The 26,263-nt window shown below is 43.9% G+C and overlaps 1 protein-coding gene across 1 annotated transcript in view; it reads right to left on the bottom strand.

The window, feature by feature from the left end:
* Positions 1–620: 620 nt before the first annotated feature.
* Positions 621–26,263, bottom strand: part of camkmt (calmodulin-lysine N-methyltransferase) — a 190,281-nt gene continuing 164,638 nt past the window's right edge. Inside the window, exons 9-11 of the mRNA XM_046357337.1 lie at positions 23,189–23,252; positions 13,470–13,601; positions 621–2,145 (exon numbers count right to left, since the gene is read on the bottom strand). Of these exons, the coding sequence (XP_046213293.1) occupies positions 2,044–2,145; positions 13,470–13,601; positions 23,189–23,252 (298 nt within the window). The 3' untranslated portion in view covers positions 621–2,043. The remainder of the gene's footprint in view (positions 2,146–13,469; positions 13,602–23,188; positions 23,253–26,263) is intronic.

Below are 26,263 nucleotides of genomic sequence, written 5' to 3'. Positions count from 1 at the left end.
CATAATTGGGTGGGAGGGGCAGGGGGCCGTCCCAGGCTTTGTGTGCAAAGGGCAAGTGGTCAAGTTAATGGGGCCCTTGTGTTGAGCAGGGAGCTCTCCCAGTCTCTCTCTGTCTCTCTCTCTCTCTCTGCTCCTCTCTCTCTCATTCCCTCTCTCAATCTCTATGGCAGAGCGTGGGGAGGAGAGAACAGTCCTGTTCAAAATATCAAAAGAGAGATCGAGGGGGGGCTCGCTTGCCCCTCCCCTGTATTCCCCCTACCCCTGCAGCCCAGCACCGGCCTGACCAGCACAGCCCTCAGGATTAGCTGTTCTATGCTGCCTTCCCTTTCTCCCTCCCCTCTCTCTATTATTTTTGTGGAGGAGTAGTCTGGAGAAGGGCTGTGGCCTGCACTGAAAACAGCACCCTGTCTGGGAGCGGCTTAGAGAGCAGGGACCACTGTCTGATAAAACCAAGAAGGATGACGACGATCTGCAGAGAATGTTATTGTATGAGTTGAGTATCATTTCAACTGATCCAAGCATCTGAAAGGAGGGAATTATACAGAGGCCCATAATAGGAGATCAAGATGAAACGTGTTGAAATCAAGTCAACCACATTTGATAAAATAATACAATTTTGACATGTTCTTTTGTATTTATTAGGATCCCCATGAACTCTTCCTGGGGTCCAAAAAGGGTTCAAACTTTTATATCACAACTATGACAATGTTATTTTCGGAGGGTATTATTATTAAAACAGAACAGAACATTAGTTCTAAAAGTAGAGGACTGTAATGTATAGCAGTATGTTTTTAGTGGACAGTTATTAAAACCACCTGAGACTCTAATAAAACAATCAATCCATGTCTAATACAATTGTGGTTAGAGTACAGGTTGGTGGATGTAAAGAGCACAGCGTCGGTAGACCAGAGTCAGCTGAAGACCATAATGCTGAGTGGTGGGTAAAAATAATACTTGATGTTTGCGTTTTATGGACAAACGTCAAATATAGCAGTGAGTTTGTGGAATCATGTTGTTCATGTTAATCTCACAGTAACACAGTTTCAGCTGGAGACAGTGTAGAAGGTCTTGGCTTATAGAGCTGAGCGCATTGAGCAAGAGACCAGGTGTGAGTTTCTTAAAAGCTTCGCAGCATTAAGATCTCCGAAAATCCATTGGAGGCAATTGGAAGCTTTGTAGGCAATGGTCTACAGATCTGGGTCCTATGAAGCTTTTGGGAAACTCAACCTCAGAGAGGTATTGGCTGAGAAGCACTTTTCACAGTGAACCACATATCGCCATTCAACTCTGTGGAACCCTGCCATGGAACCTTTGGTTTAAGACACTTCTGCAGAGCATAGATGACAAATCAGAAGAACATTTTCAGTTTGATGTGCACTCAGAAACACTTGTTCGGATGGGTACTGGGCATGGATCGAAGTGACCTGAACCCTGTTGATTAATAAATGAAAAGTTCATCATAGACTTTTAGTGAAAGATACTGTCCGGTATGCCCATATACATAAACGTTGTTTGCATACTACTTGGTTAGCGCATCAGAACATTATCTACTGATTCTATATGTATGCTTCAGCCCTCTCAGTGCTGACAGTTCATTGAGGCTGCGAGGGAAACCGGAAATCTCCAACATTCGGTTTTGCACATCGCACATTGTTGTATTGCACAGTAACAAGGTCGCAAGTGATCAGAGACCGATTCAGCCACACACAACATCTCGTCATCACAACACACACACACTCTTCAAAGCGTTGCCACAAAACTTCCAAAAGTCAAGAAAAAACTATTCTGTAATGTTATGTAATAGTAATACTGAACTCACAACAGTGCGAGTGGAGTTAATACAAGAAATATATACTGGAAACAAATCAAACAATTCATCCCCAAGCTTGTATCTCATCAACCGCGACCCCTATGTGAGCCAGGGACACAGTGGCATAAGTACTGGTTGTGCAGGACTGCCAGGAATCTAGACGGCCTAACGCTAACCCTGGGAGTCTGATTGGCAAGAGGCTGGGCAGCGAGGGGAGGATGGTGAGCCGGGTCTCAGAGGAGATGAAGATGGGTGGGACTGGCTCCTCGGGTCAGGGTGATGAGGAGAGGGTAGTGGATGTTGTCATCATATGCCTCCTTCCCTCCAATCTGCATCTGAAACACACACGTAATCATTAGTCCAAACTGTCGGAAACAGTTGTGTTTTGCAAGGAAAACTAGAGTTTCTATTGGAAAGAATTCTGGTAGATCTCGTCCCTGTCCGTTTTGTTCCGTTTGGTTCCTAGTGAATACACCACAAGAGTTTCAGGTTAGGATGAGGTCAGAGGGGGTGGAAGAAGTTTTCTGCTTCAGATGATACTATCTGGCCCAGATACTACCAGCTGACTTCTCTTAAACAGTGGATCAGTCTAGTGACTCTCTCCCAGGTACTTATCTCACACTTCTCTCAGTTACAAAGGGACTGAGTGCAACATGTACAGTATGCCCCCTAGGATACTGCCTCTCCATGTCCACAATGAGCTACACAATAAGCTACAGTCTCTCTATGGGCTAAGTCCCAGTGGTGACCAGTGCCCACCTCGGCTGACTTGGCACTGAGGGTCTAGGAGCCGGGCTCTTTCCCAGCCAATCAGATCGCTGATTGGTGTCTGCACCACGCCAGGACTTAGGAAAGTGAGTTTTGTACAAAATGTGAAATCCGTTTATATAAATCAACTCCCTCACAAACAGAAACCCCAGTCGACAGATTCAGAGAATAAGAGAAATTGAAAAAAAGAAGTGGCTTCTGATAGACTAATTTATGACATCTTTGTTACTTTTACTACTTGTATATAATGCATGTCTCATTAAAGGAAGTAGTGGTGTTCGTGATAGCGCCAAGGCCCAAAACTGTATATCACAGACACAGATGCATCGCAGACAGTACTCCTCCTCCAGATCTCCCAGCCCTCCTCTCACCTGGGACCCAGTGGTACCAACCAACAGTTTCCCTCCCTGCCTGGCTCCTTCTCTACTCCTAAAACAACCAGCTACTTTCAGCGGACATATCCCCTCTCTCCCTCTCAGTCTCAGTCTCCCTCTCCTGGCTTTTGAGAGGACAGATAAGACCCCCCCCCTCCCCGTGTCCTTGATGTGCGTTATCTCTCTGCACACCCCTCCACGTAACCGGCCGGTGGTTGAACCCGTGACCCGCCTGTATGCGGGGAAGGCCAGCCTCCCAACACTAAGCCCAAATGCAAAGGACGGACGGCCGCATTCACATTCAAATCTGGCCTGGAAGGGGGATGGTGGGGTTGGTGTGGCTGGGGGTCGGGGGGGAGGAAAAACCCTGGCGAGCTCGCAGAGGTGAAAAGTTTAACAAGCAAAGCTGTTCCTCCTGATCACAGACTGCTAATCAGCTTCATGGGTGGCTGGATAAATCGGGACTTACGTTTTAATCGCGCCAATGCCAAGATGCAAGTCATTTATTTCATTGCCACTTTCGCCCTGCTTTTTTCTCCCTCCGTCCTTGTCTATCCCTCCCTCATTCCTCCCTTAGCTTTTCGCAGAGACAGAGAGCGAGAGACGGAGAGAAATGGGGAGGAGAAGGCGCTCCTGGGAGAGAGGAGGATGAACCGGACATCTGGGGTCTCTCGTGGGATTGGGTAACGGAGAGTGAAGGATGGGGTGGATAGAGAGAAAGAGGAAGGAGACGTGTGGGTGGGGTGGGGTTGTTCGCTTATAGGCAGCTGGGAGAGAGGGAGAGAGAGGAAAAGAGGGATATGGACACAGAGGGGTTAACACGTGGGGGGCAAAATTTAAATTCATGACTCTCTTCACAACCATTTGAGTAACAAGATTAAGACGGCGGGCAGAAAATAGATCACATTATCAGGCCCCTTACAGTCCCTCCAGCTGGTCGCGCTCTATTCCAGAACAGTGGGGATAAGAGGATAACACGCAGCCCTGCTAAAAAGAAGCCGTCTCCCTGCTCCACACTGGTGAGACCGGCTCATCCTGGAGAGACAAGGGAAGGCCTGCTGCAGGGGGGCGGGTGTGTGTGGGTGTGCATGCACAAGGGGGGCTTGCAGATTTGAGGGTCTTTGGGGTCTTAGAGAACGGTTCTTAAAGAATTTTAACAGCAACACTCATACGCACACATTTCCCACCACTAACACCCATATCTTACGTCCACAACATTCACCTCCGTAAAACTCTGCCACACAGCTCAGTGCATTTTCTATAAACTCAGGTCTGAGAGTGGAGTGTTTGGCAGAGTTTCAGACTGCATATATTTTGGTCTTGGTATTAGTGTATAGTGATTTGAGGGACCATCCCATTTCTTAGTGCATCATATTAGACCACCTGATCGGACTTGACATCGTAGCAGATTGGAAGCAAGTGTTCAAAAATCAGATCAAATGTTACTTGTCACATGCGCCGAATACGATGCAGAGTTAAACAATTGTAATAAAATAACTAACACAATAAAATACACTAGAATGGGCTTTATACAGAGAGTACCAGATCAATGTGCAGGGTATGAGTTTTTTGAGGTAAATATGTACATAAAGGCAGGGTAAAGTAGCTAGGCATCAGGATAGATAATAATAAGGTACTTAAGGTAGATATGTACATGAAGGCAGGGTAAAGTGGCTAGGCATCAGGATAGATAATAATAAGGTACTTAAGGTAGATATGTACATGAAGGCAGGGTAAAGTGACTAGGCATCAGGATAGATAATAATAAGGTATTTAAGGTAGATATGTACATAAAGGCAGGAAAGTGAGATAATAATAATAATAAGGTATTTAAGGTAGATATGTACATGAAGGCAGGGTAAAGTGACTAGGCATCAGGATAGATAATAATAAGGTATTTAAGGTAGATATGTACATGAAGGCAGGGTAAAGTGACTAGGCATCAGGATAGATAATAATAAGGTATTTAAGGTAGATAACATGAAGGCAGGGTAAAGTGACTATTTAATAATAAGGTATTTGAGGTAGATATGTACATAAAGGCAGGGTAAAGTGACTAGGCATCAGGATATATAATAATAAGGTATTTAAGGTAGATATGTACAGTGCCGTGCGAAAGTATTCGGCCCCCTTGAACTTTGCGAACTTTTGCCACATTTCAGGCTTCAAACAAAGATATAAAACTATTTTTTTTGTGAAGAATCAACAACAAGTGGGACACAATCATGAAGTGGAATGGCATTTATTGGATATTTCAAATTTTTTTAACAAATCAAAAACTGAAAAATTGGGCGTGCAAAATTATTCAGCCCCTTTACTTTCAGTGCAGCAAACTCTCTCCAGAAGTTCAGTGAGGATCTCTGAATGATCCAATGTTGACCTAAATGACAAATGATGATAAATCCAATCCACCTGTGTGTAATCAAGTCTCCATATAAATGCACCTGCACTGTGATAGTCTCAGAGGTCCGTTAAAAGTGCAGAGAGCATCATGAAGAACAAGGAACACACCAGGCAGGTCCGAGATACTGTTGTGAAGAAGTTTAAAGCCGGATTTGGATACAAAAAGATTTCCCAAGCGTTAAACATCCCAAGGAGCACTGTGCAAGCGATAATATTGAAATGGAAGGAGTATCAGACCACTGCAAATCTACCAAGACCTGGCCGTCCCTCTAAACTTTCAGCTCATACAAGGAGAAGACTGATCAGAGATGCAGCCAAGAGACCCATGATCACTCTGGATGAACTGCAGAGATCTACAGCTGAGGTGGGAGACTCTGTCCATCGGACAACAATCAGTCGTATATTGCACAAATCTGGCCTTTATGGAAGAGTGGCAAGAAGAAAGCCATTTCTTAAAGATATCCATAAAAAGTGTTGTTTAAAGTTTCCCACAAGCCACCTGGGAGACACACCGAACATGTGGAAGAAGGTGCTCTGGTCAGATGAAACCAAAATTGAACTTTTTGGCAACAATGCAAAACGTTATGTTTGGCGTAAAAGCAACACAGCCCATCACCCTGAACACACCATCCCCACTGTCAAACATGGTGGTGGCAGAACATCATGGTTTGGGCCTGCTTTTCTTCAGCAGGGACAGGGAAGATGGTTAAAATTGATGGGAAGATGGATGGAGCCAAATACAGGACCATTCTGGAAGATAACCTGATGGAGTCTGCAAAAGACCTGAGACTGGGATGGAGATTTGTCTTCCAACAAGACAATGATCCAAAACATAAAGCAAAATCTACAATGGAATGGTTCAAAAATAAACATATCCAGGTGTTAGAATGGCCAAGTCAAAGTCCAGACCTGAATGCAATCGAGAATCTGTTGAAAGAACTGAAAACTGCTGTTCACAAATGCTCTCCATCCAACCTCACTGAGCTCGAGCTGTTTTGCAAGGAGGAATGGGAAAACATTTCAGTCTCTCGATGTGCAAAACTGATAGAGACATACCCCAAGCGAATTACAGCTGTAATCGCAGCAAAAGGTGGCGCTACAAAGTATTAACTTAAGGGGGCTGAATAATTTTGCACGCCCAATTTTTCAGTTTTTGATTTGTTAAAAAACTTTGAAATATCCAATAAATGTCGTTCCACTTCATGATTGTGTCCCACGTGTTGTTGATTCTTCACAAAAAAATACAGTTTTATATCTTTATGTTTGAAGCCTGAAATGTGGCAAAAGGTCGCAAAGTTCAAGGGGGCCGAATACTTTATTTTCAGCCTCCTGAGGGAGAAGAAGAGCTGTCGTGTCCTTTTCTTGACTATGTGGGTGGGTGTGGACCACGTTAAGTCATTGGTGATGTGGAAGCCAAGGAACGTGAAGCTCTCGACCTGCTCCACTACAAGGAACGTGAAGCTCTCGACCTGCTCCACTACAAGGAACGTGAAGCTCTCGACCTGCTCCACTACAAGGAACGTGAATCTCTCGACCTGCTCCACTACAAGGAACGTGAATCTCTCGACCTGCTCCACTACAAGGAACGTGAATCTCTCGACCTGCTCCACTACAAGGAACGTGAAGCTCTCGACCTGCTCCACTACAAGGAACGTGAAGCTCTCGACCTGCTCCACTACAAGGAACGTGAAGCTCTCGACCTGCTCCACTACTAGGAACGTGAAGCTCTCGACCTGCTCCACTACAAGGAACGTGAAGCTCTCGACCTGCTCCACTACAAGGAACGTGAAGCTCTCGACCTGCTCCACTACAAGGAACGTGAATCTCTCGACCTGCTCCACTACAAGGAACGTGAATCTCTCGACCTGCTCCACTACAAGGAACGTGAATCTCTCGACCTGCTCCACTACAAGGAACGTGAATCTCTCGACCTGCTCCACTACAAGGAACGTGAATCTCTCGACCTGCTCCACTACAAGGAACGTGAATCTCTCGACCTGCTCCACTACAAGGAACGTGAATCTCTCGACCTGCTCCACTACAAGGAACGTGAAGCTCTCGACCTGCTCCACTACAAGGAACGTGAAGCTCTCGACCTGCTCCACTACAAGGAACGTGAAGCTCTCGACCTGCTCCACTACAAGGAACGTGAAGCTCTCGACCTGCTCCACTACAAGGAACGTGAAGCTCTCGACCTGCTCCACTACAAGGAACGTGAAGCTCTCGACCTGCTCCACTACAAGGAACGTGAAGCTCTCGACCTGCTCCACTACAAGGAACGTGAAGCTCTCGACCTGCTCCACTACAAGGAACGTGAATCTCTCGACCTTCTCCACTACAAGGAACGTGAATCTCTCGACCTGCTCCACTACAAGGAACGTGAATCTCTCGACCTGCTCCACTACAAGGAACGTGAATCTCTCGACCTGCTCCACTACAAGAACGTGAATCTCTCGACCTTCTCCACTACAAGGAACGTGAATCTCTCGACCTGCTCCACTACAAGGAACGTGAATCTCTCGACCTGCTCCACTACAAGGAACGTGAATCTCTCGACCTGCTCCACTACAAGGAACGTGAAGCTCTCGACCTGCTCCACTACAAGGAACGTGAAGCTCTCGACCTGCTCCACTACAAGGAACGTGAAGCTCTCTACCTGCTCCACTACAAGGAACGTGAAGCTCTCTACCTGCTCCACTACAAGGAACGTGAAGCTCTCGACCTGCTCCACTACAAGGAACGTGAAGCTCTCGACCTGCTCCACTACAAGGAACGTGAAGCTCTCGACCTGCTCCACTACAAGGAACGTGAAGCTCTCGACCTGCTCCACTACAAGGAACGTGAAGCTCTCGACCTGCTCCACTACAAGGAACGTGAAGCTCTCGACCTGCTCCACTACAAGGAACGTGAAGCTCTCGACCTGCTCCACTACAAGGAACGTGAATCTCTCGACCTGCTCCACTACAAGGAACGTGAATCTCTCGACCTTCTCCACTACAAGGAACGTGAATCTCTCGACCTGCTCCACTACAAGGAACGTGAATCTCTCGACCTGCTCCACTACAAGGAACGTGAAGCTCTCGACCTGCTCCACTACAAGGAACGTGAAGCTCTCGACCTGCTCCACTACAAGGAACGTGAAGCTCTCGACCTGCTCCACTACAAGGAACGTGAAGCTCTCGACCTGCTCCACTACAAGGAACGTGAAGCTCTCGACCTGCTCCACTACAAGGAACGTGAAGCTCTCGACCTGCTCCACTACAAGGAACGTGAAGCTCTCGACCTACTCCACTACAGCCCCGTCGCTGCTCTCCCCTTTTCTCCTATAGTCGACAACAGCTCCTTGCTCTTACTAACTTTGAGGGAGAGGTTGTTGTCCAGGCACCACAATGCTAAGTCTCTGACCACCTCTTTCCTGTAGGCTGTGTATCTTATGGTGTTTGTGTGTGCATGTGTGTGTTGAAGTCATCTGCTGGGTGTGATAGAAGTCTTAGTGGTGTGTGTGGTGTGTGTCCTGCGTGCACATATATCAGCTGACACACAGGGGGCAGAATGTTCATCAGAAGATAAGCAAAGGAGAATTAATCACTTTCTGATATGATGAGGCCACTTCAGCCTGCCGCTATATCCACACACAGCAGCTGACCCTGTGTGTGTGTGCATTGGCCTTATGATGCACGCACACACACGCACACATGCACGCACACACAGACAGACAGAGAAACACACACACCTCTGTGTAATTGCACAAAGACCATGGGAGTGGGACACTTGACTCAGCTATCCCGCCCCCTCTGGTCTCCCATCATTATCTACACAGAGACACCGTAGGTGGTCCGGCTCCAACAAAGACCCCAGCAGACTTCAGGTACATCAAGGGCACAATGAAGAAGAGGTGGTGGAGAGAGAGACTGTGTGTGTGTGTGTGTGTGCAAAAAAAAAGGAGTGTGTTAAGAGTTCCTTGGCACCTGAGAATCTACTGGCTAATATAGGACATTCAATGTACAGTACCGGTCCAAAGTTTAGACACACCTACTAATGCAAGGGTTTGTCTTTATTTTTAAATGATTTTCTACATTGTAGAATAATAGTGAAGACATCAAATCTATAAAATAACATATTGAATCATACAGTAACCAAAAAGGTGTTAAACAAATCAAAATATATTTGAGATTCTTCAAAGCAGACACCCTTTGCCTTGATGACAGCTTTGCACACTTGGAATTCTCTCAAACAGCTTCGTGAGGTAGTCACGTGGAATGCATTTCAATTAACAGGTGTGCCTTGTTAAAAGTTAATTTGTGGAATTTCTTTCCTTCTTAATGCAATTAAGCCAATCAGTTGCGCTGTGACAAGGTAGGGGTGGGTATACAGAAGATAGCCCTATTTGGTAAAAGACCAAGTCCATATTATGGAAAGAACAGCTCAAATAAGCAAAGAGAAGGTCAGTCAATACAGAACATTTCGGGAACTTTGAACGTTACTTCAAGTGCAGTCGCAAAAACCATCAAACGCTATGATGAAACTCGTTCTCATGAGGACCGCCACAGGAAAGGAAGACCCATAGTTACCTCTAGTGCAAAGGATAAGTTCATTAGAGTAACTTCAATGAATTTATACTCCGCACCTCAGATTGTAGCCCAAATAAATGCTTCACAGAGTTCAAGTAACAGACACATCTCAACATAAACTGTTCAGAGGAGAATCAGGCCTTCATGGTCAAATTGCTGCAAAGAAACCACTACTAAAGGACACCAATTAGAAGAAGAGACTTGCTTGGGCCAAGAAACACTAGCAATGGACATTAGACCAGTGGAAATCTGTCATTTTGCCTGATGAGTCCGATATTTAGATTTTTGGTTCCAACCGCTGTGTCTTTGTGAGAGGCAGAGTAGGTGAACGGATGATCTCTGCATGTGTGGTTCCTACCGTGAAGCATGGAGGAGGTGTGATGGTGTGGGGGTTGCTAGTGACACTGCTAGTGATACTGTCGGTGGTTTATTTAGAATTCAAGGCACACTTAACCAGCATGGCTACCACAGCATTCTGCAGCGATACGCCATCCCATCTGGTTTGCCCTTATTGGGGCAATGATTTGTTTTTCAACAGGAAAATTACCCAACACACCTCCAGGCTGTGTAAGGGCTATTTTACCAAGAAGGAGAGTGATGGAGTGCTGCATCAAATGACCTGGACTCCACAATCTCACGACCTCAACTCAATTGATATGGTTTCGGGTGAGTTGGACCGCAGAGTGAAGGAAAATCATTCAACAAGTGCTCAGCATATGTGGGAACTGTTTCAAGACTGTTAGAAAAGCATTCCAGGTGAAGCTGGTTGACAGAATGCCAAGAGTGTGCAAAGCTGTCATCAAGGCAAAGGGTGGCTATGGAAGAATCTAAAATAAAATATATTTTGATTTGTTTAAAACTTTTTTGGGTTACTACATGATTCCATATGTGTTATTTCATAGTTTATAATGTACAAAAATTGTAAAAATAAAGAAAAACCCTTGAATGAGTAACTGTGTCCAAACTTTTGACTGGTACTGTAAATACTGGGTCATGTTATGAAGGGAGGCACCCTATATACTGGCCAACAAGCTCTCAGTCTCATGTCAGAATTAGACGTTCATCCATGTTTCGAAGTTGCTCCAAATCTCAAATTTTGAAGTGTTCGTTTCAAGGTTAAGTTTAGTAATTAACTCACTCAGAATTATTAAGGTTAGGCATTCACTCCGAATGGTTAAAATAAGGATTAAGGTTAGGGATAGGCTAAAAACAAAAATATTAAAAACAACTTAATCATTGGATTCGAACTTTTGGAACCAGAGGCAGATGCTTATGCCCATCCACCATCCCCGTCCATTGCTTGAAGGTAAAAGCACTCACTGTTGCCCCTAGTGGCCTGTCACACATCCTCTCCTGACTTCCTCAGATATGGATAAACGTCGAATACTGACTTAGATCACGGGGGACCTGCCTGATACTGGCTGCCTGCCTGCTATACTAACTATACCATCCCACCTGACAACATGGGCATTACCTGAACATTCTGTAATGTTGCATCTTCCCATCCTAACTGCTGAACCCTGACTCAAGTTCCACCTAGAGGTCAGTCCCAGGACCAGGCTGCTAATTGGAGAGAAACCTGACCCCGCCCCACCCTGCTGGCTAATCCCCTGACTAATGGGCTTCTAAGTGCCACTTTATATTCCACTGTCTGTCTGTCTATTACCTAGTAGGTCTGTCTGTTACCTCGTCAGTCTATATAATTTATAGCTGTCATGACGCCATAGGGACAAAGACAACAAACCTTAACTGTCTAAAGCATGAAACACACCGATAATCTCACTGCTGATATACTTCCTGTATGTACTTATCACAGTGGGTGGCCGTTCCTTCTCTTGCTAGAACAAAAGCGGTACCTGCTGCGTGCCAACCCGGTAGCAACAAACCTACTGTTTCTACTTGTAGAATCACAATGCTCATCAGTGGCCAACAACTTGACTTTCACCCAATCAGAGAGCACAAACCCCCATGTGGGGGAGCCAACAAAAACAAATAATACAAAAAGTGGGCATTTTATTCATACATCCACGGATGAGCAAGTCACACTTCATATGCAATGCAGGTTATGGGATGGTAGCTACCTAAGTGCACAGACGCCATGCACACAACACTAAATACTTCCTTCAAGCTAGCTAACCACTGTAGCTAGTATTGACATTATAATTCATCACAATGGATTAGCTAGTTTAAATGAAACAGCTGCCTGTATAAACTCCCAAGTTAGTGCAGTGTCCTTAGCAAGCTAGCTAGCTATGTTGTGATAGCTAGTGAATATGTTTACATTTGTTAGCTAGCTAAACATTTGACTATGGGCTGGCACTGGCAGTATGGTATTATGGAGAGTGAATTCAATGTTTTCTTCGTCATCTTGCTAGGTAGTTATCTAGCTGTAGCTATTTGGCTAGTATAAACAAGGGCTTTCTGCAAAATAGCAACAGTAGCGCAGCTAGCTGACATTGGAATCTAGACCATAAGCAACAAAGACGGACATGCATTGCCAAACAACGCTACTGCCACCTTCTGGTTTGGAGTATTTGAACAAGGCTTAGTGGCTGACGACTTCGTCTTTGCTGTGTGAACACAAAAGAGATTGACTGCCGACACTAGGTTCAGAGATGCTAAGTACTGCTGCCAGGCAAACGTTTGACAATCCTACCGGTGTGTTTAAGTTTTAACCACAACCACATTCAATCTCTACTGAACCATTTATACCATTAGAATAAATGACTTTCTCATGGCCTAGGTAACCTCACAGACTGCCAGAGAGAGGAGAGTTTCCCACTTACTACTGTATGTAAAAGCACTTTGAGTACCTCAGTATGTAGAAAGGCGCTAAATGAATCCAATACATTATTATTATCAGTCCTTGGTCGCCCACAGCCCAGCAGAATGGTGGGAGCTCAAAAGGCTGCAGCTCAATCACTCATAGAATAGCAACCTCAAATTCAAGTCTGGAGCTCAAAGCCAGTTCCACTGCTCTAATCAGGGAGTGATTTAGACCTGGGAGACCAGGTGGGTGCAATAAATTATCAGGTATAACAGAAAACCAGCAGTACTCTAGACCTCCATTGTAGGATACAATACCCCTGAAAGGAGAAAGACAGAGTTCTGTTGACAGACCCTTTTACCCTTCAGTAGGCCAGTCCATTCTGACAGTTCCAGGCAGTTGAATGGGCCACTCAGTGTGCCTGCCATCATGCCCACCACACACCAGGCGCCACCCACGCCCACGCGCTTCCATTAACCAGCTGGACACTGACTGCTGCTCTTAACACTGCCTCTTTCTCTCTCCCTCGCTCTCTCTTTCACGAAGATTATATAGCAACTGCACTTGTTCTTTCTCAATGTGCAAGGCCTTTACAGCACTATACTCAGATCCTGGGCTACCTACATTTTATAAACTTTGGACAGCACCCTTCCCTTGATGTTTTTCGACAAGAGACCCCTCCCTGTAAGGGTTTGGAGGACCGAATACATCTCTTCAGGGTTCGGACAGGGCCTGTCAGACAGGGCTCTAACTCCAATACCAGGCGTCTCGCTCACCTTTAAGTGGAGATCCCACACCTGTTCATCATACTTCTCATAGCGACAGACTTGGAGCCCCGTCCCCTCGGCCAGCTGACAGAACTCCCCCAGAGTGTCTCCTCTAGTGGGGGCAAACACCAGGGCTGTACCCTAAAAAGACAGACAGAGAGAGAGAGAGAGACAGACAGAAAGAGAGAGAGACACAGAAAGATACAGTGAGAGAGAGAGAACAGAAAGAGAGAGCGAGAGAGACAGAGAGAGATACAGATAAAGAGATACACAGTCTATCAATTTATTAAAAAACAATTGAAAAACCTATGTACTTCAAAAGTATACCTGTACTTTACGTGTGTAATGGTATGTTTCTGAATCAGGTTAATGCTTATTTATAACTGCTTATGTATATGCTTGCTAGGGCTGTGACTGTCATGGAATTTTGGATGATGGTAATTGGCCAGCCAAATGATCACGGTCTCCGTAATAACCGTTCGAATAGCAAACAATTCATATTCAAATAATTAGAAACACATTTTCTCCTCTGCTCCGCTCCTGACTGCATGTGCTGCCATATACATAAAATGAATATATAACGGGTGTCCCCATTTAAGACAATGATGGCATAATGGGTGGACTGGAGGCCATTGGTAGTGTACACAGAAGAGCAAAGCAGGTAGTAAAAGCAGCAAGTGTGATGTGTTGATTCAACTCAAGTGTCATTACAAAAAATACATTCCATTACATGAGCCACATCAGTTAACATCATTTGAATGAACAATCTACATTAACATGGAAACTATTGCATTGCAATTACTTTACCAGTCAAATTGGGGTTCCACTAGATAGCACAGCCACAAAGTCAAAATGGGCTTTTGGTCTTAATTTAAGGTTAGCAGTATGGTTAAGGTTATGGTAAAAGTTAGATCTAAAATAACATTTTAATAAGATACATTTTAGAAATTAGAGACTTTGTGGCTGTGGTAAATAGTGAAGACCTTCAAGTTGCCAGAGAATAGAGGGCCCAAGGTCGTTCTATTCATTATATTTCTATGTGTGCTGCTACTGCATTGTGGGAAGCCTTGGCAACGAAAGACTCATTTGTTGCTTGTTTCAGCAAAAGGAGCAACGCAGTTTCAACACGTTGTTTACATTTTAAGAGTCCATGTCATAGAAACGGACTCATGTATTATGCACAACGTATTGGTGGTTTCAATTTAGGAAAGCTTCAAGTAGCTTTACTGTATAATCCATTACATAGTTATGTACAGTGAAGTTAAGTTGTTCACAAAGACAGACACTTTACACCGTGTGTGTGTATGTATGTACAGTGTCTTCAGAAAGTATTCATACCCTTTGACTTATTACACATTTTGTTGGGTTACAACCTGAATTCAAAATGGATGACATATTTAAATATCTCCCATCATCACACAATACCTTATAATAACAAAGTGAAAACATGTTTTCATTTTTTTTGCACATTTTTAGAAAATGAAGTACAGAAATATCTAATTGACATAAGTTTTCACATGCCTGAGTCAAAAGATGTTAGAATCACCTTTGGCACAGATGTGAGTCTTACTGGGTAAGTCTCTAAGAGCTAATACAGCTATGAGTCTTACTGGGTAAGTCTCTAAGAGCTAATACAGCTATGAGTCTTACTGGGTAAGTCTCTAAGAGCTAATACAGCTATGAGTCTTACTGGGTAAGTCTCTAAGAGCCAATACAGCTGTGAGTCTTACTGGGTAAGTCTCTAAGAGCCAATACAGCTGTGAGTCTTACTGGGTAAGTCTCTAAGAGCCAATACAGCTGTGAGTCTTACTGGGTAAGTCTCTAAGAGCCAATACAGATGTGAGTCTTACTGGGTAAGTCTCTAAGAGCTTTGCACACCTGGATTTTTACATTTGCACATTATTCTTGTGTTGGATTTGCCCCAAACACAACGCTTTGTATTCAGGATACAGTATAAAGTGAATTTCTTTGCCACAATCTTTGCAGTTTTAATTTAGTGCTTATTGCAAACAGGATGCATATTTAAAAATATTTGTTATTCTGTACAGGCTTCCTTCTTTTCACTCTGTCATTTAGGTTATTATTGTGGAGTAACTACAATGTTGATGATCCATCCTCAGTTTTCTCCTATCACAGCCATTCAACTCTGTAACTGTTTTAAAGTCAACATTGGCCTTATGGTGAAATCCCTGAGTGGTTTCCTTCCTCTCCATCAACCGAGTTAGGAAGGGCACCTGTATCTTTGCAGTGACTGGGCATATTGATACACCATCCATAGTGTAACTAATAACTTCATCATGCTCAAAGGGATATTCAATGTCTGCTTTTTGTTTTACCCATCTACTAATAGGTGCCCTTCTTTGTGAGACATTAGAAAACCTCCCTGGTCTTTGTGGTTGAACCTGTGTTTGAAATTCACTGCTCGACTGAGGGACCTTACAGATAAATGTGTGTGGTACAGAGATGAGGTAGTCATATAACAACTATTATTGCACACAGAGTGAGTCCATGCAACGTATTATGTGGCTTGTTGAGCACATGTTTACTCCTGAACTTGTTCAGGCTTGCCATGACAAAGGGGTCGAATACTTATTGACCCAAGACATTTCAGCTTTTAATTCATTTGTATAAATTTGTAAAAACATAATTCCACTTTCACATTATGGGGTATTGTGTGTAGGCCAGTGACAGAAAATCTACATTTAATACATTTTAAATTCAGGCTGTAACAACAAAATGTGGAAAAGGTCAAGGGGTGTGAATATGTTTTAGCACTGTACGTATGTACAGTGGAGTCTGAAATTATCGACACCCTTAGTAAATATGAGTAATAATGAATTTATAAAATAAATAATAAAAATACTGAGTTATACTGTATGCAAGACAAATTGGTAAATGATATTATTTTACAGTGCATTTAGAAAGACTACACCCCCTTGGATTTCTTCGCATTTTATTGTTTTACAATGGGGTATTAAAATGGATGAATAATGATGAGTGAGAAAGTTACAGAGGGCCAAAGATCATACCTCCAAGACATGCAAACCTCTCAGCATTACCAATAACAGGGGAGGTTAGCATGTCTTCGGGGTATGATATTTGACCCTCTGTACCTTTGTCACATCATTATTCACGTTTCATTCAGGATTATCCATATTCATGGTAATCATGGTACGAACTGCAAGTCACAAGCTTGATGTAGTCATTGCAAGCTAGGAACATGAGACCAAATACTAAAAACTTTTGACTACTTTATTTATAAGAATCCTTAGAGGTGTCAATAATTTTGACCCCTAACTTTTTGAGAAAATGTGCTATGACTTGATAAACAAAATCTCTTTCTCTGACCAATTGTATTAGTTTTAAATAATAAAACTTCCCAATTTTTTTGAGCATACAATATAGCTCAGTATTATATATTGCTCATCTTTAATGGTGTCAATCATTTCGAACCCCACTGTATGTATATATTTATCTCCCTAATATTGAGTTGCACCCCCTTTTACCCTCAGAACAGACTCAATTTGTCGGGTCATGGACTACAAGGTGCTGAAAGCGTTCCACAGGGATGCTGTTGGCTGGATGTCCTTTGGGTGGTGGACCATTCTTGATACACACAGGAAACTGTTGATGTGAAAAACACCTGGCACCTACTACCATACCCAGTTCAAAGGCACTTAAATATTTTGTCTTGCCCATTCTCCCTCTGAATGGCACACATACACAATCCATGTCTCAATTGACTCAAGGCTTGAAAATCCTTCTTTATCCTGTCTTCTCCCCTTCATCTACACTGATTGAAGTGTATTTAACAGGTGACATCAATAAGGGATCATAGCTTTCACCTGGATTCACCTGGTCAGTCTATGTCATGGAAATAACAGGTGTTCTTAATGTTTTGTACACTGATTGTTTAAAGCAAAACTACCAAAACTATTGCAGATGGTGAACCTTTAAAGAAGTCTCAAGGTATTGCTCATCTGAGTACCTTATGATAAGCTGTAGACCACACTATCTACCAAGAGAGTTCTCATCTATATTATTTGTAGCCATCTATTTACCACCACAGACTGATGCTGGCACTAAGAGCGCACTCAACCAACTCTATAACGCCATAAGCAAACAAGAAAATGTTCACCCAGAAGTGACGCTCCTAGTGGCCGGGGACTTTAAAGCAGGCAAACTTACATTTACATTTACATTTAAGTCATTTAGCAGACGCTCTTATCCAGAGCGACTTACAAATTGGTGCATTCACCTTATGACATCCAGTGGAACAGCCACTTTACAATAGTGCATCTAAATATTTTAAGGGGGGTGAGAAGGATTACTTTATCCTATCCTAGGTATTCCTTAAAGAGGTGGGGTTTCAGGTGTCTCCGGAAGGTGGTGATTGACTCCGCTGTCCTGGCGTCGTGAGGGAGTTTGTTCCACCATTGGGGAGCCAGAGCAGCGAACAGTTTTGACTGGGCTGAGCGGGAACTGTACTTCCTCAGTGGTAGGGAGGCGAGCAGGCCAGAGGTGGATGAACGCAGTGCCCTTATTTGGGTGTAGGGCCTGATCAGAGCCTGGAGGTACTGAGGTGCCGTTCCCCTCACAGCTCCGTAGGCAAGCACCATGGTCTTGTAGCGGATGCGAGCTTCAACTGGAAGCCAGTGGAGAGAGCGGAGGAGCGGGGTGACGTGAGAGAACTTGGGAAGGTTGAACACTAGACGGGCTGCGGCGTTCTGGATGAGTTGTAGGGGTTTAATGGCACAGGCAGGGAGCCCAGCCAACAGCGAGTTGCAGTAATCCAGACGGGAGATGACAAGTGCCTGGATTAGGACCTGCGCCGCTTCCTGTGTGAGGCAGGGTCGTACTCTGCGGATGTTGTAGAGCATGAACCTACAGGAACGGGCCACCGCCTTGATGTTAGTTGAGAACGACAGGCTGTTGTCCAGGATCACGCCAAGGTTCTTAGCGCTCTGGGAGGAGGACACAATGGAGTTGTCAACCGTGATGGCGAGATCATGGAACGGGCAGTCCTTCCCCGGGAGGAAGAGCAGCTCCGTCTTGCCGAAGTTCAGCTTGAGGTGGTGATCCGTCATCCACACTGATATGTCTGCCAGACATGCAGAGATGCGATTCGCCACCTTGTCATCAAACTAACTTAAATTAGTTTTACCAAGTTTTTACCAGAATGTCACATGTGCAACCAGAGGACAAAAAAACTCTACACCACCTTTACTCCACACACAGAGATGCATACAAGCCTGACATTTGGCAAATCTGACCATAATTCTATCCTCCTGATTCCTGCTTACAAGAAAAAACTAAAGCAGGAAGTACCAGTGACCGCTCAATACGGAAGTGGTCAGATGATTACAGGCAACAATCCGCATCGAGCTAAAGGCTAGAGCTGCCGCTTTCAAGGAGCGGGACACTAATCCGGACTCTTATAAGAAATCCTGCTATGCCCACAGATGAACCATCAATCAAGCAAAGCGTCAATACAGGACTAAGATTGAATCCTACTACACCAGCTCTGACGCTCGTCGGATGTGGCAGGGCTTGAAAACTATTACGGACTACAAAAGGAAAACCCAGACATGAGCTGTCCAGTGATGCGAGCCTACCAGACGAGCTAAATGCCTTTTATGCTTGCTTCGAGGCAAGCAACACTGAAGCACACACAAGAGCACCAGCTGTTCTGGACGACTGTGTGAAAATGCACTCGGTAGCCGATGTGAGCAAGACCTTTAAACAGGTCAACATTCACAAATCCGCGGAACCATATGGATTACCAGGACGTGTACTCAAAGTATGCATGGACCAACTGGCAAGTGTCTTCACTTACATTTTCAGCCTCTCCCTGACTGGGTCTGTAATACCTACATGTTTCAAGCAGACCTCCATAATCCCTGTACCCAAGGAAGCAATGGTAATCTGCCTAAACGATTACTGCCCCGTAGCACTCACGTTGGTAGCCAACAGATCCACAGATGACGCAATCTCAATCGCACTCCACACTGCCCTTCTCCACCCGGACAAGGAACACCTATATGAGAATGATGTTCATTGACTACAGCAGAGCGTTCAACACCATAGTGCCCATGAAGCTCATCACTAAGATAAGGACCCTGGGACTAAACACCTCCCTCTGCAACTGGATCCTGGACTTCCTGACGGGCCTCCCCTAGGTGGTAAGGGTAGGCAACAACACGCCTGCCACGCTGATCTTCATCACTGGGGCCCCTCAGGGGTGTGAACTTAGTTCACTTCCTCGTCTCTGAACTTAGAACTGTTCGCCCACAACTGCATGGCCAACGACAACTCCAACACCATCATTTCATTTGCTGACGACCCAACAGTGGTAGGCCTGATCACCGACAACGTTGAGACAGCCTATAGGGCGGAGGTCAGAGAACTGGCCGTGTTGTGCCAGGACAACAACCTCTCCCTCAATGTGAGAAGACAAAGGAGCTGATCGTGGACTACCCGAAAAGGCAGGGCGAGCAGGCCCCCATTAACATCAACGGGGCTGTAGTAGGCGGGCGAGGATTTCAAGTTTCTTGCTTTCCACATCACCAACGAACTATCATGGTCCAAACACACCAAGCCAGTCGTGAAGAGGACACAACAAAGCCTTTTCCCCCTCAGGAGACTTAAAATATTTGGCATGGGTCCCCAGATCCTCAAAACTGTCTGAAGCGGCATCATCGAGAGCATCCTGAGCGGTTGTATCACCGTCTGGTATGGCAACTGCTCGGCATCTGACCACAAGGCGCTACAGAGGGTAGTGTGTACAGCCCAGTACATCACTGGGGCCAAGCTTTCTGCAATCCAGGACCTATATAATAGGTGGTGACAGAGGAAAGCCCATAAAATTGTCAGAGACTCCAGTCACACAAGTCATAGACTGTTTTCTCTGCTACTGCATGGCAAGCGGTACTAGAGTGCCAAGTCTAGGACCAAAAGGCTCCTTAAGAGATTCTACCTCCAAGCAAAAAGACGGCTGAACAATTAATCAAATGGCCACAGGACTATTACATTTGTGTGTTTGTACACTGCTGCTACTCACTGTTTATTATCTATGCATAGTCACTTCAACCCTACCCTGTACAAATTACCTCAAGTAACCTGTACCCCCGCACACTGACTCGGTACTGGTACCAACTGTATACAGCCTCGTTATTGTTATGTTATTGTGTTACTTTTTATTATACCTTTTTATTTTAGTCTACTTGGTAAATATTTTCTTAACTCTTCTTGAACTGCACTGTTGGTTAAGGGCTTGTAAGTAATCATTTCACAGTAAAGTCTACAGTTGCTGTATTCGGCGCATGTGACAAATAAAGTTTGATTTAAACAATCAAAATCAAATCTATTGCAAGCCCCTTTCAGCAGGTAGCCTATAGCTAGAGGAGAGTTGTGTCTCTGGTAGCATATTTTTATTCTGGTAAAACACCATTTTCAACAGCGCATAGATTACAATAACCTATTAGTCAAGGGATTCATCCACTCCTTCTCCATCCCACCATCTATTTTTCTCCCTCCCTATCTATCTCCCCTTCTCTCATTTTCTTTCCATCTCTCTCTCCTCCAGCCTCCATCTCTCCTCCTCTCCTCCTTAATTGTTTATATGCATTATCATTCCCCAAGTAGACAGCGTTGGGTCCAGGTGACAGACCTGTATTTTGAAAGCTGAGCCTTCCTTAGCCAGAGGAAGGTAAGCAATTTAAGCCCTGGGCTGAGCCCTAATCTTGGGTTGTCAAAAGGAGCCCAGCCATTCTCCCTATGCTAATCAATCAATGACACCCTGCACCCGTTCGTTCACTCAGTGTATGTGTGTGTTTGTGTGTGTGTTTGTGCGTGTGGACCCAGTTATTTGAGTCCTGCCTCTCCTGTGTCCAGGCTGAACTCTTAGCTCTGACCACTCTGCTCTCCTCTCCTTTCAGCCAGCCAGGGAGTCAGCCAGGGAGTCAGCCAGGGAGTCAGCCAGGAGCCAGCCAGGGAGCCAGCCAGGGAGCCAGCCAGGGAGTCAGCCAGGGAGTCAGCCAGGGAGTCAGCCAGGGAGTCAGCCAGGAGTCAGCCAGGAGCCAGCCAGGGAGTCAGCCAGGGAGCCAGCCAGGGAGCCAGCCAGGGAGCCAGCCAGGGAGCCAGCCAGGGAGCCAGCCAGGGAGCCAGCCAGGGAGTCAGCCAGGGAGTCAGCCAGGGAGTCAGCCAGGGAGTCAGCCAGGGAGTCAGCCAGGGAGTCAGCCAGGGAGTCAGCCAGGGAGTGGCCATCTGTATTATTGTGATTCCATTCTATTTGATTTCTCCCAGGTATTATATTAGATAATAAACTAAAATATTAAAAAACACCTAATCCAATCAATGGCTGAAACGCATCCACACTTTCTAGATGAACCAGTACAGCTAGCACAGTCAGACCACCAGCAGTAAGGGGATTAGCTCCAGGTTCAAAGTTTCTTTGAAATCCTTCGGCTTTAAATATTATTTCATATTTTTTATCATATTATTTGTTTTAATTAAATTGGAGGATGGGAAGGCAGACAGCAGTACAAACAAAATAAACATAAAAAACAAGAATAACAGGGGGATGAGCTGGTTTTGACAGCTGTTTTTTCATCTGTTTGAGGAGTCAGAATCCCCCCCGCCCCAAAAAAACATCAGCCCTAAAAAACTAAACAAAAAAACAATTCCACTGTAATGGGCTGATTAGGATGGGGATGGCACGCCTCCATGTTGGAAAAACAAATGAACATCATTAGTAGTAGAAATGAATTGTTTTGTCAATCTGTTGTGGAATCTGTTCAGGGGCCAGTCTGTGGTACTGTGGTTTTAGGGTGAGATAGATTAAAGAGGGAAATTAGGTCTAAAGACTAATTTTAGATAATCTCAATTATCTGCATTATAACTAGAGATAAACAAGGCATCAAAAGCCATTGCATTCAAATGAAGGGAGAATAGTCAATATGTGGACCGTGGTCTTGTAAAAAAGAGGGAGAAAGTTCCAAACCAACAACATATCAGAGAATAGAAGGATACAGGATACGTGTAGAGAGCTGTACTGATTAAACCTGCTCTGGACGGCATACATTAGACGTGTACATCTGGTAAACCGGCCATAATACATGATTTACAGTGAACTTAAAGGACACTTAAGTAAAACATTACTCTAGAGGGGGACCTGTGTATCTATCTATACCCTCTGGACACCCAGGGAGGAAAGAGGGATAGAGGGAGGGTGAAGAAGAGGAGGAAAGAGATGGGGCAAGGGGTTCAAACTGTAGTGTTTTGGATCAGTACCACTTCCTCGTCTCTGAATGGATTACAAAGATCATGGACCCTCCACCGTTACCACGTCAGCACTTTCACACCCCCTCCTTTCCTCCTCTTCTCCCTTTCACCCTCCTCTTTTAATATAAAGACATTTCCTATCAAAGCCAATACTTGAAAAAGCCAGACAGATAAATAGAAATCACACATTATCTTTGAAGCCTTTTTTCATTTACTTTGCCTCTCGTAGCGTGTCTCTTATCACCAGGGGCAAATATGAGAAGTTCCCTGCTTTATGATTAGGGGGAAAGCATTAAATAGATTATAGGACTCCATTCAAGTTGTACACAATAAGTACTAAAGTATTACATGATATTAATCCTGCCATTCCATTACTGTCTCAATCACTGGGTGAAGCCTAATTACGGGGGAGTCCGTCGCTGCAGAGTGAATTGAAACACACTTACGTCTGGTCGCAGTAATCTCCTTATTGCATCAACCAGGCTGCCTCTGTACTGGTCCAGAAACAAGCTGAGGAGGGTGGGAGAGAGGAGGGGGAGGAGGGGAGAAATAGAGGGGGAGAAAGAGATAGATTAGAATGCATTCTAGCGATAGTGACTCAAGATAAACTAGGAGGCTATTTATTTTCCTTTGTTTACAAATAAATCCACAAACAGAAGAAAAACAATTTGCATGAGTAAAATTCATTTATTTATTTATATTCTCCTCCCTTTATTTTGATCAAAGTCTAAAATGTACACAGATATCATCAAACATATGACACACAAACACACTTCAAATCGCTAACAGATCTCGATTTTTCAAAACAATGATTTGAAAGTATACAAGTATACAAAGTAATTATCTGTATTCATGTACAGTGAGCTAGCTGTTGTTTTGGCTCCGTACTTTGGATATGAAATTAGGTGCAGACTGTCAGCTTTAATTTGAGGGTATTCTCATCCATATCAGGTGAACTGTTTAGAAATTACGCCACTTTTTGTACATGTCCCCCCATTTTTGGGGTGTAAAAGTATAAGGACAAACTCACTTAAAGTTGTATTAAAGTAGTCAAAAGTATTTGTCCAATATTCATAGCACTCAATGACTATATCAAGCTTGTGACAAAAACAATTGTTGGATGCATTTGCTGTTTGTTTTGGTTGTGTTTCAGATTATTTTGTACCCGATATAAATTAATGGTAAATAATGTCGTGCCATTTGTGTCACTTTTATTGTAAATAAGAATAGAATATGTTTCTAAACACTTCTACATGAATGTGGATGCTACCATGATTACGGATAATCCTGAATGAATCATGAATAATGATGAGTGAGAATGCACAAATATCATACCTCCAAGACATGCTAACCTCTCACCATTACAGGGGAAGTTAGCATTTTTGGGGGTATGATTGTGCATATGTAACTTTCTCACTCATCACCATTCAGTATCCATAATCATGGTAGCCTCCACGTTAATGAAGAAGTGTTTAGAAACATATAGGTGCAGTCAGAAAGTATTCAGACCCCTTGACTTTTTCCACATTTTGTAATGTTACAGCATTATTTTAAAATTGATTACATTGTTCCCCCCCCTCAATCTACACACAATACCCCATAATGACAAAGGAAAAACACAAACATTTTTTGGGGGTCAATTTATTTTTTACTCAGTACTTTCTTGAAGCACCTTTGGCAGCGATTACATTCTTGAGTCTTCTTGGGTATGACGATTAATTTCTTTGATTCATCTCTGCAGATCCTCTCCAGCTCTGTCAGGCTGGATGAGGAGCGTCACTGCACAGCTGTTTTCAGGTCTCTCCAGAGATGTTAGATCGGGTTCAAGTCCGGGCTCTGGCTGGGCCACTCAAGGACATTGAGACTTGTCCCGAAGACACTCCTGCGTTGTCTTGGCTGTGTGCTTAGGGTCCTTGTCTTGTTGGAAGGTGAACCTTCGCTCTGCAGATATTTGTCCTTCTGTAAGGTCTCCACAGAGGATCTCTGGAGCTCTGTCAGAGAGACCATCGGGTTCTTGGTCACCTCACTGACCAAGGCCCTACTCCCCGGATTGCTTAGCTTGGTTGGGCGGCCAGCTCTAGGAAGAGTCTTGGTGGTTCCAAACTTCTTCCATTTAAGAATAATGGAGGCCACTGTGTTCTTGGGGACCTTCAATGCTGCAGACATTTTTTGGTATCCTTCCCCAGATCTGTGCTTCCACACAATCCTGTCTCGGAGCTCTACCGACAATTCCTTCGACCTAATGGCTTGATCTTTCCTCTGACATGCACTGTCAACTGTGGGACCTTATATAGACAGGTGTGTGCCTTTCCAATCAATTGGATTTACCACAGGTGCACACCAATGAAGTTGTAGAAACATCTCAAGGATGATCAATGGAAACAGGAAGCACCTGGGCTCAATTTCGAGTCTCATAGCAAAGGGTCTGAATACTTATGTAAATAAGGTATTTCTGAATTTATAAAAAACTGTTTTAGCTTTGTCATTATGGGGTATTGTGTGTAGATTAATGCAGGAAATAAACAATTTATCCATTTTAGAATAACGCTGTAATGTTACAAAATGTGGAAAAAGCAAAGGGGTCTGAAAACTCTCTGAACTCTCTCTCTACTCTTATTTACAATGAAAATGACACAATACATTATTTACCATTAATTCCTATTGGGCACAAAATAATCTGAAACACAACCAAAACAAACAGCATGTGCATCCAACAAGTTTGTAAAGTCTCAAGCATGATGTAGTCATTGTGTGCTAGAAATATGGGACCAAATACTAAACTTTTGACTACTTTAATACAACTTCTAATATTCAATATGACACTTATGTATGCCATTAGTCAACTGTCGACCAGGCTATGTGAGAGCTGCAATCTGACCTGGTGACCTTATAGAAAGCCCTGGCTGGTTTAAAATGTGTACTTAATGCGGGCAAGACGAAATACATCATGTTCTCTAGTTCTGCATATTTATTCATTGGATGGTCCTCCCATTGATCGGGTTCCCGCCTACAAATATCTGGGCATTTCAATTGACAAAGACATCATGTTTAAAAAGCATATGGATGAGTTTGTTAAAAAGCTAAGATTCAAAGTGTGTTTAAAAAAATATATATATAAAAAGATCTATCTCCCTAAATAGCAGGAAGCAGGTTGTACAGTCAACTTTCCTGACAGTCCTTGATTATGGCAACAGCATTTACCAGATTGCAGCAGCCACTACTCCTAAACATTTGGATGCCGTCCACCACAGCGCCGTTCGTTAGATCACTGGTGACAGTTTTAATACTCACCGCTGCATCCTGTATCAAAAAGTTTGGCTGGTCCTCATTAAAGTCCCATATAACAATTCATTACTTCCTTTTTGTTTACAAAGCCCTACCACACAAGCTTCCAACTTGCCTAACTTCGTTGCTAATGTATAAAAGAATGAGCTACCAAACCCGCTCGCAGGATTGCTTAACTTGAGGTAAATCCTCCTTTAGTTTTAGTGCCCCCCATTGTTGGAATAACGTACAAAATG

The sequence above is a fragment of the Oncorhynchus gorbuscha genome, linkage group LG07 (genome assembly GCF_021184085.1).
Source record: "Oncorhynchus gorbuscha isolate QuinsamMale2020 ecotype Even-year linkage group LG07, OgorEven_v1.0, whole genome shotgun sequence".
Classification (NCBI taxonomy): domain Eukaryota; kingdom Metazoa; phylum Chordata; class Actinopteri; order Salmoniformes; family Salmonidae; genus Oncorhynchus; species Oncorhynchus gorbuscha.
The sequence above is the reverse complement of the archived record's forward strand: the minus strand, read 5'-3'. Positions and strand labels throughout refer to the sequence as shown.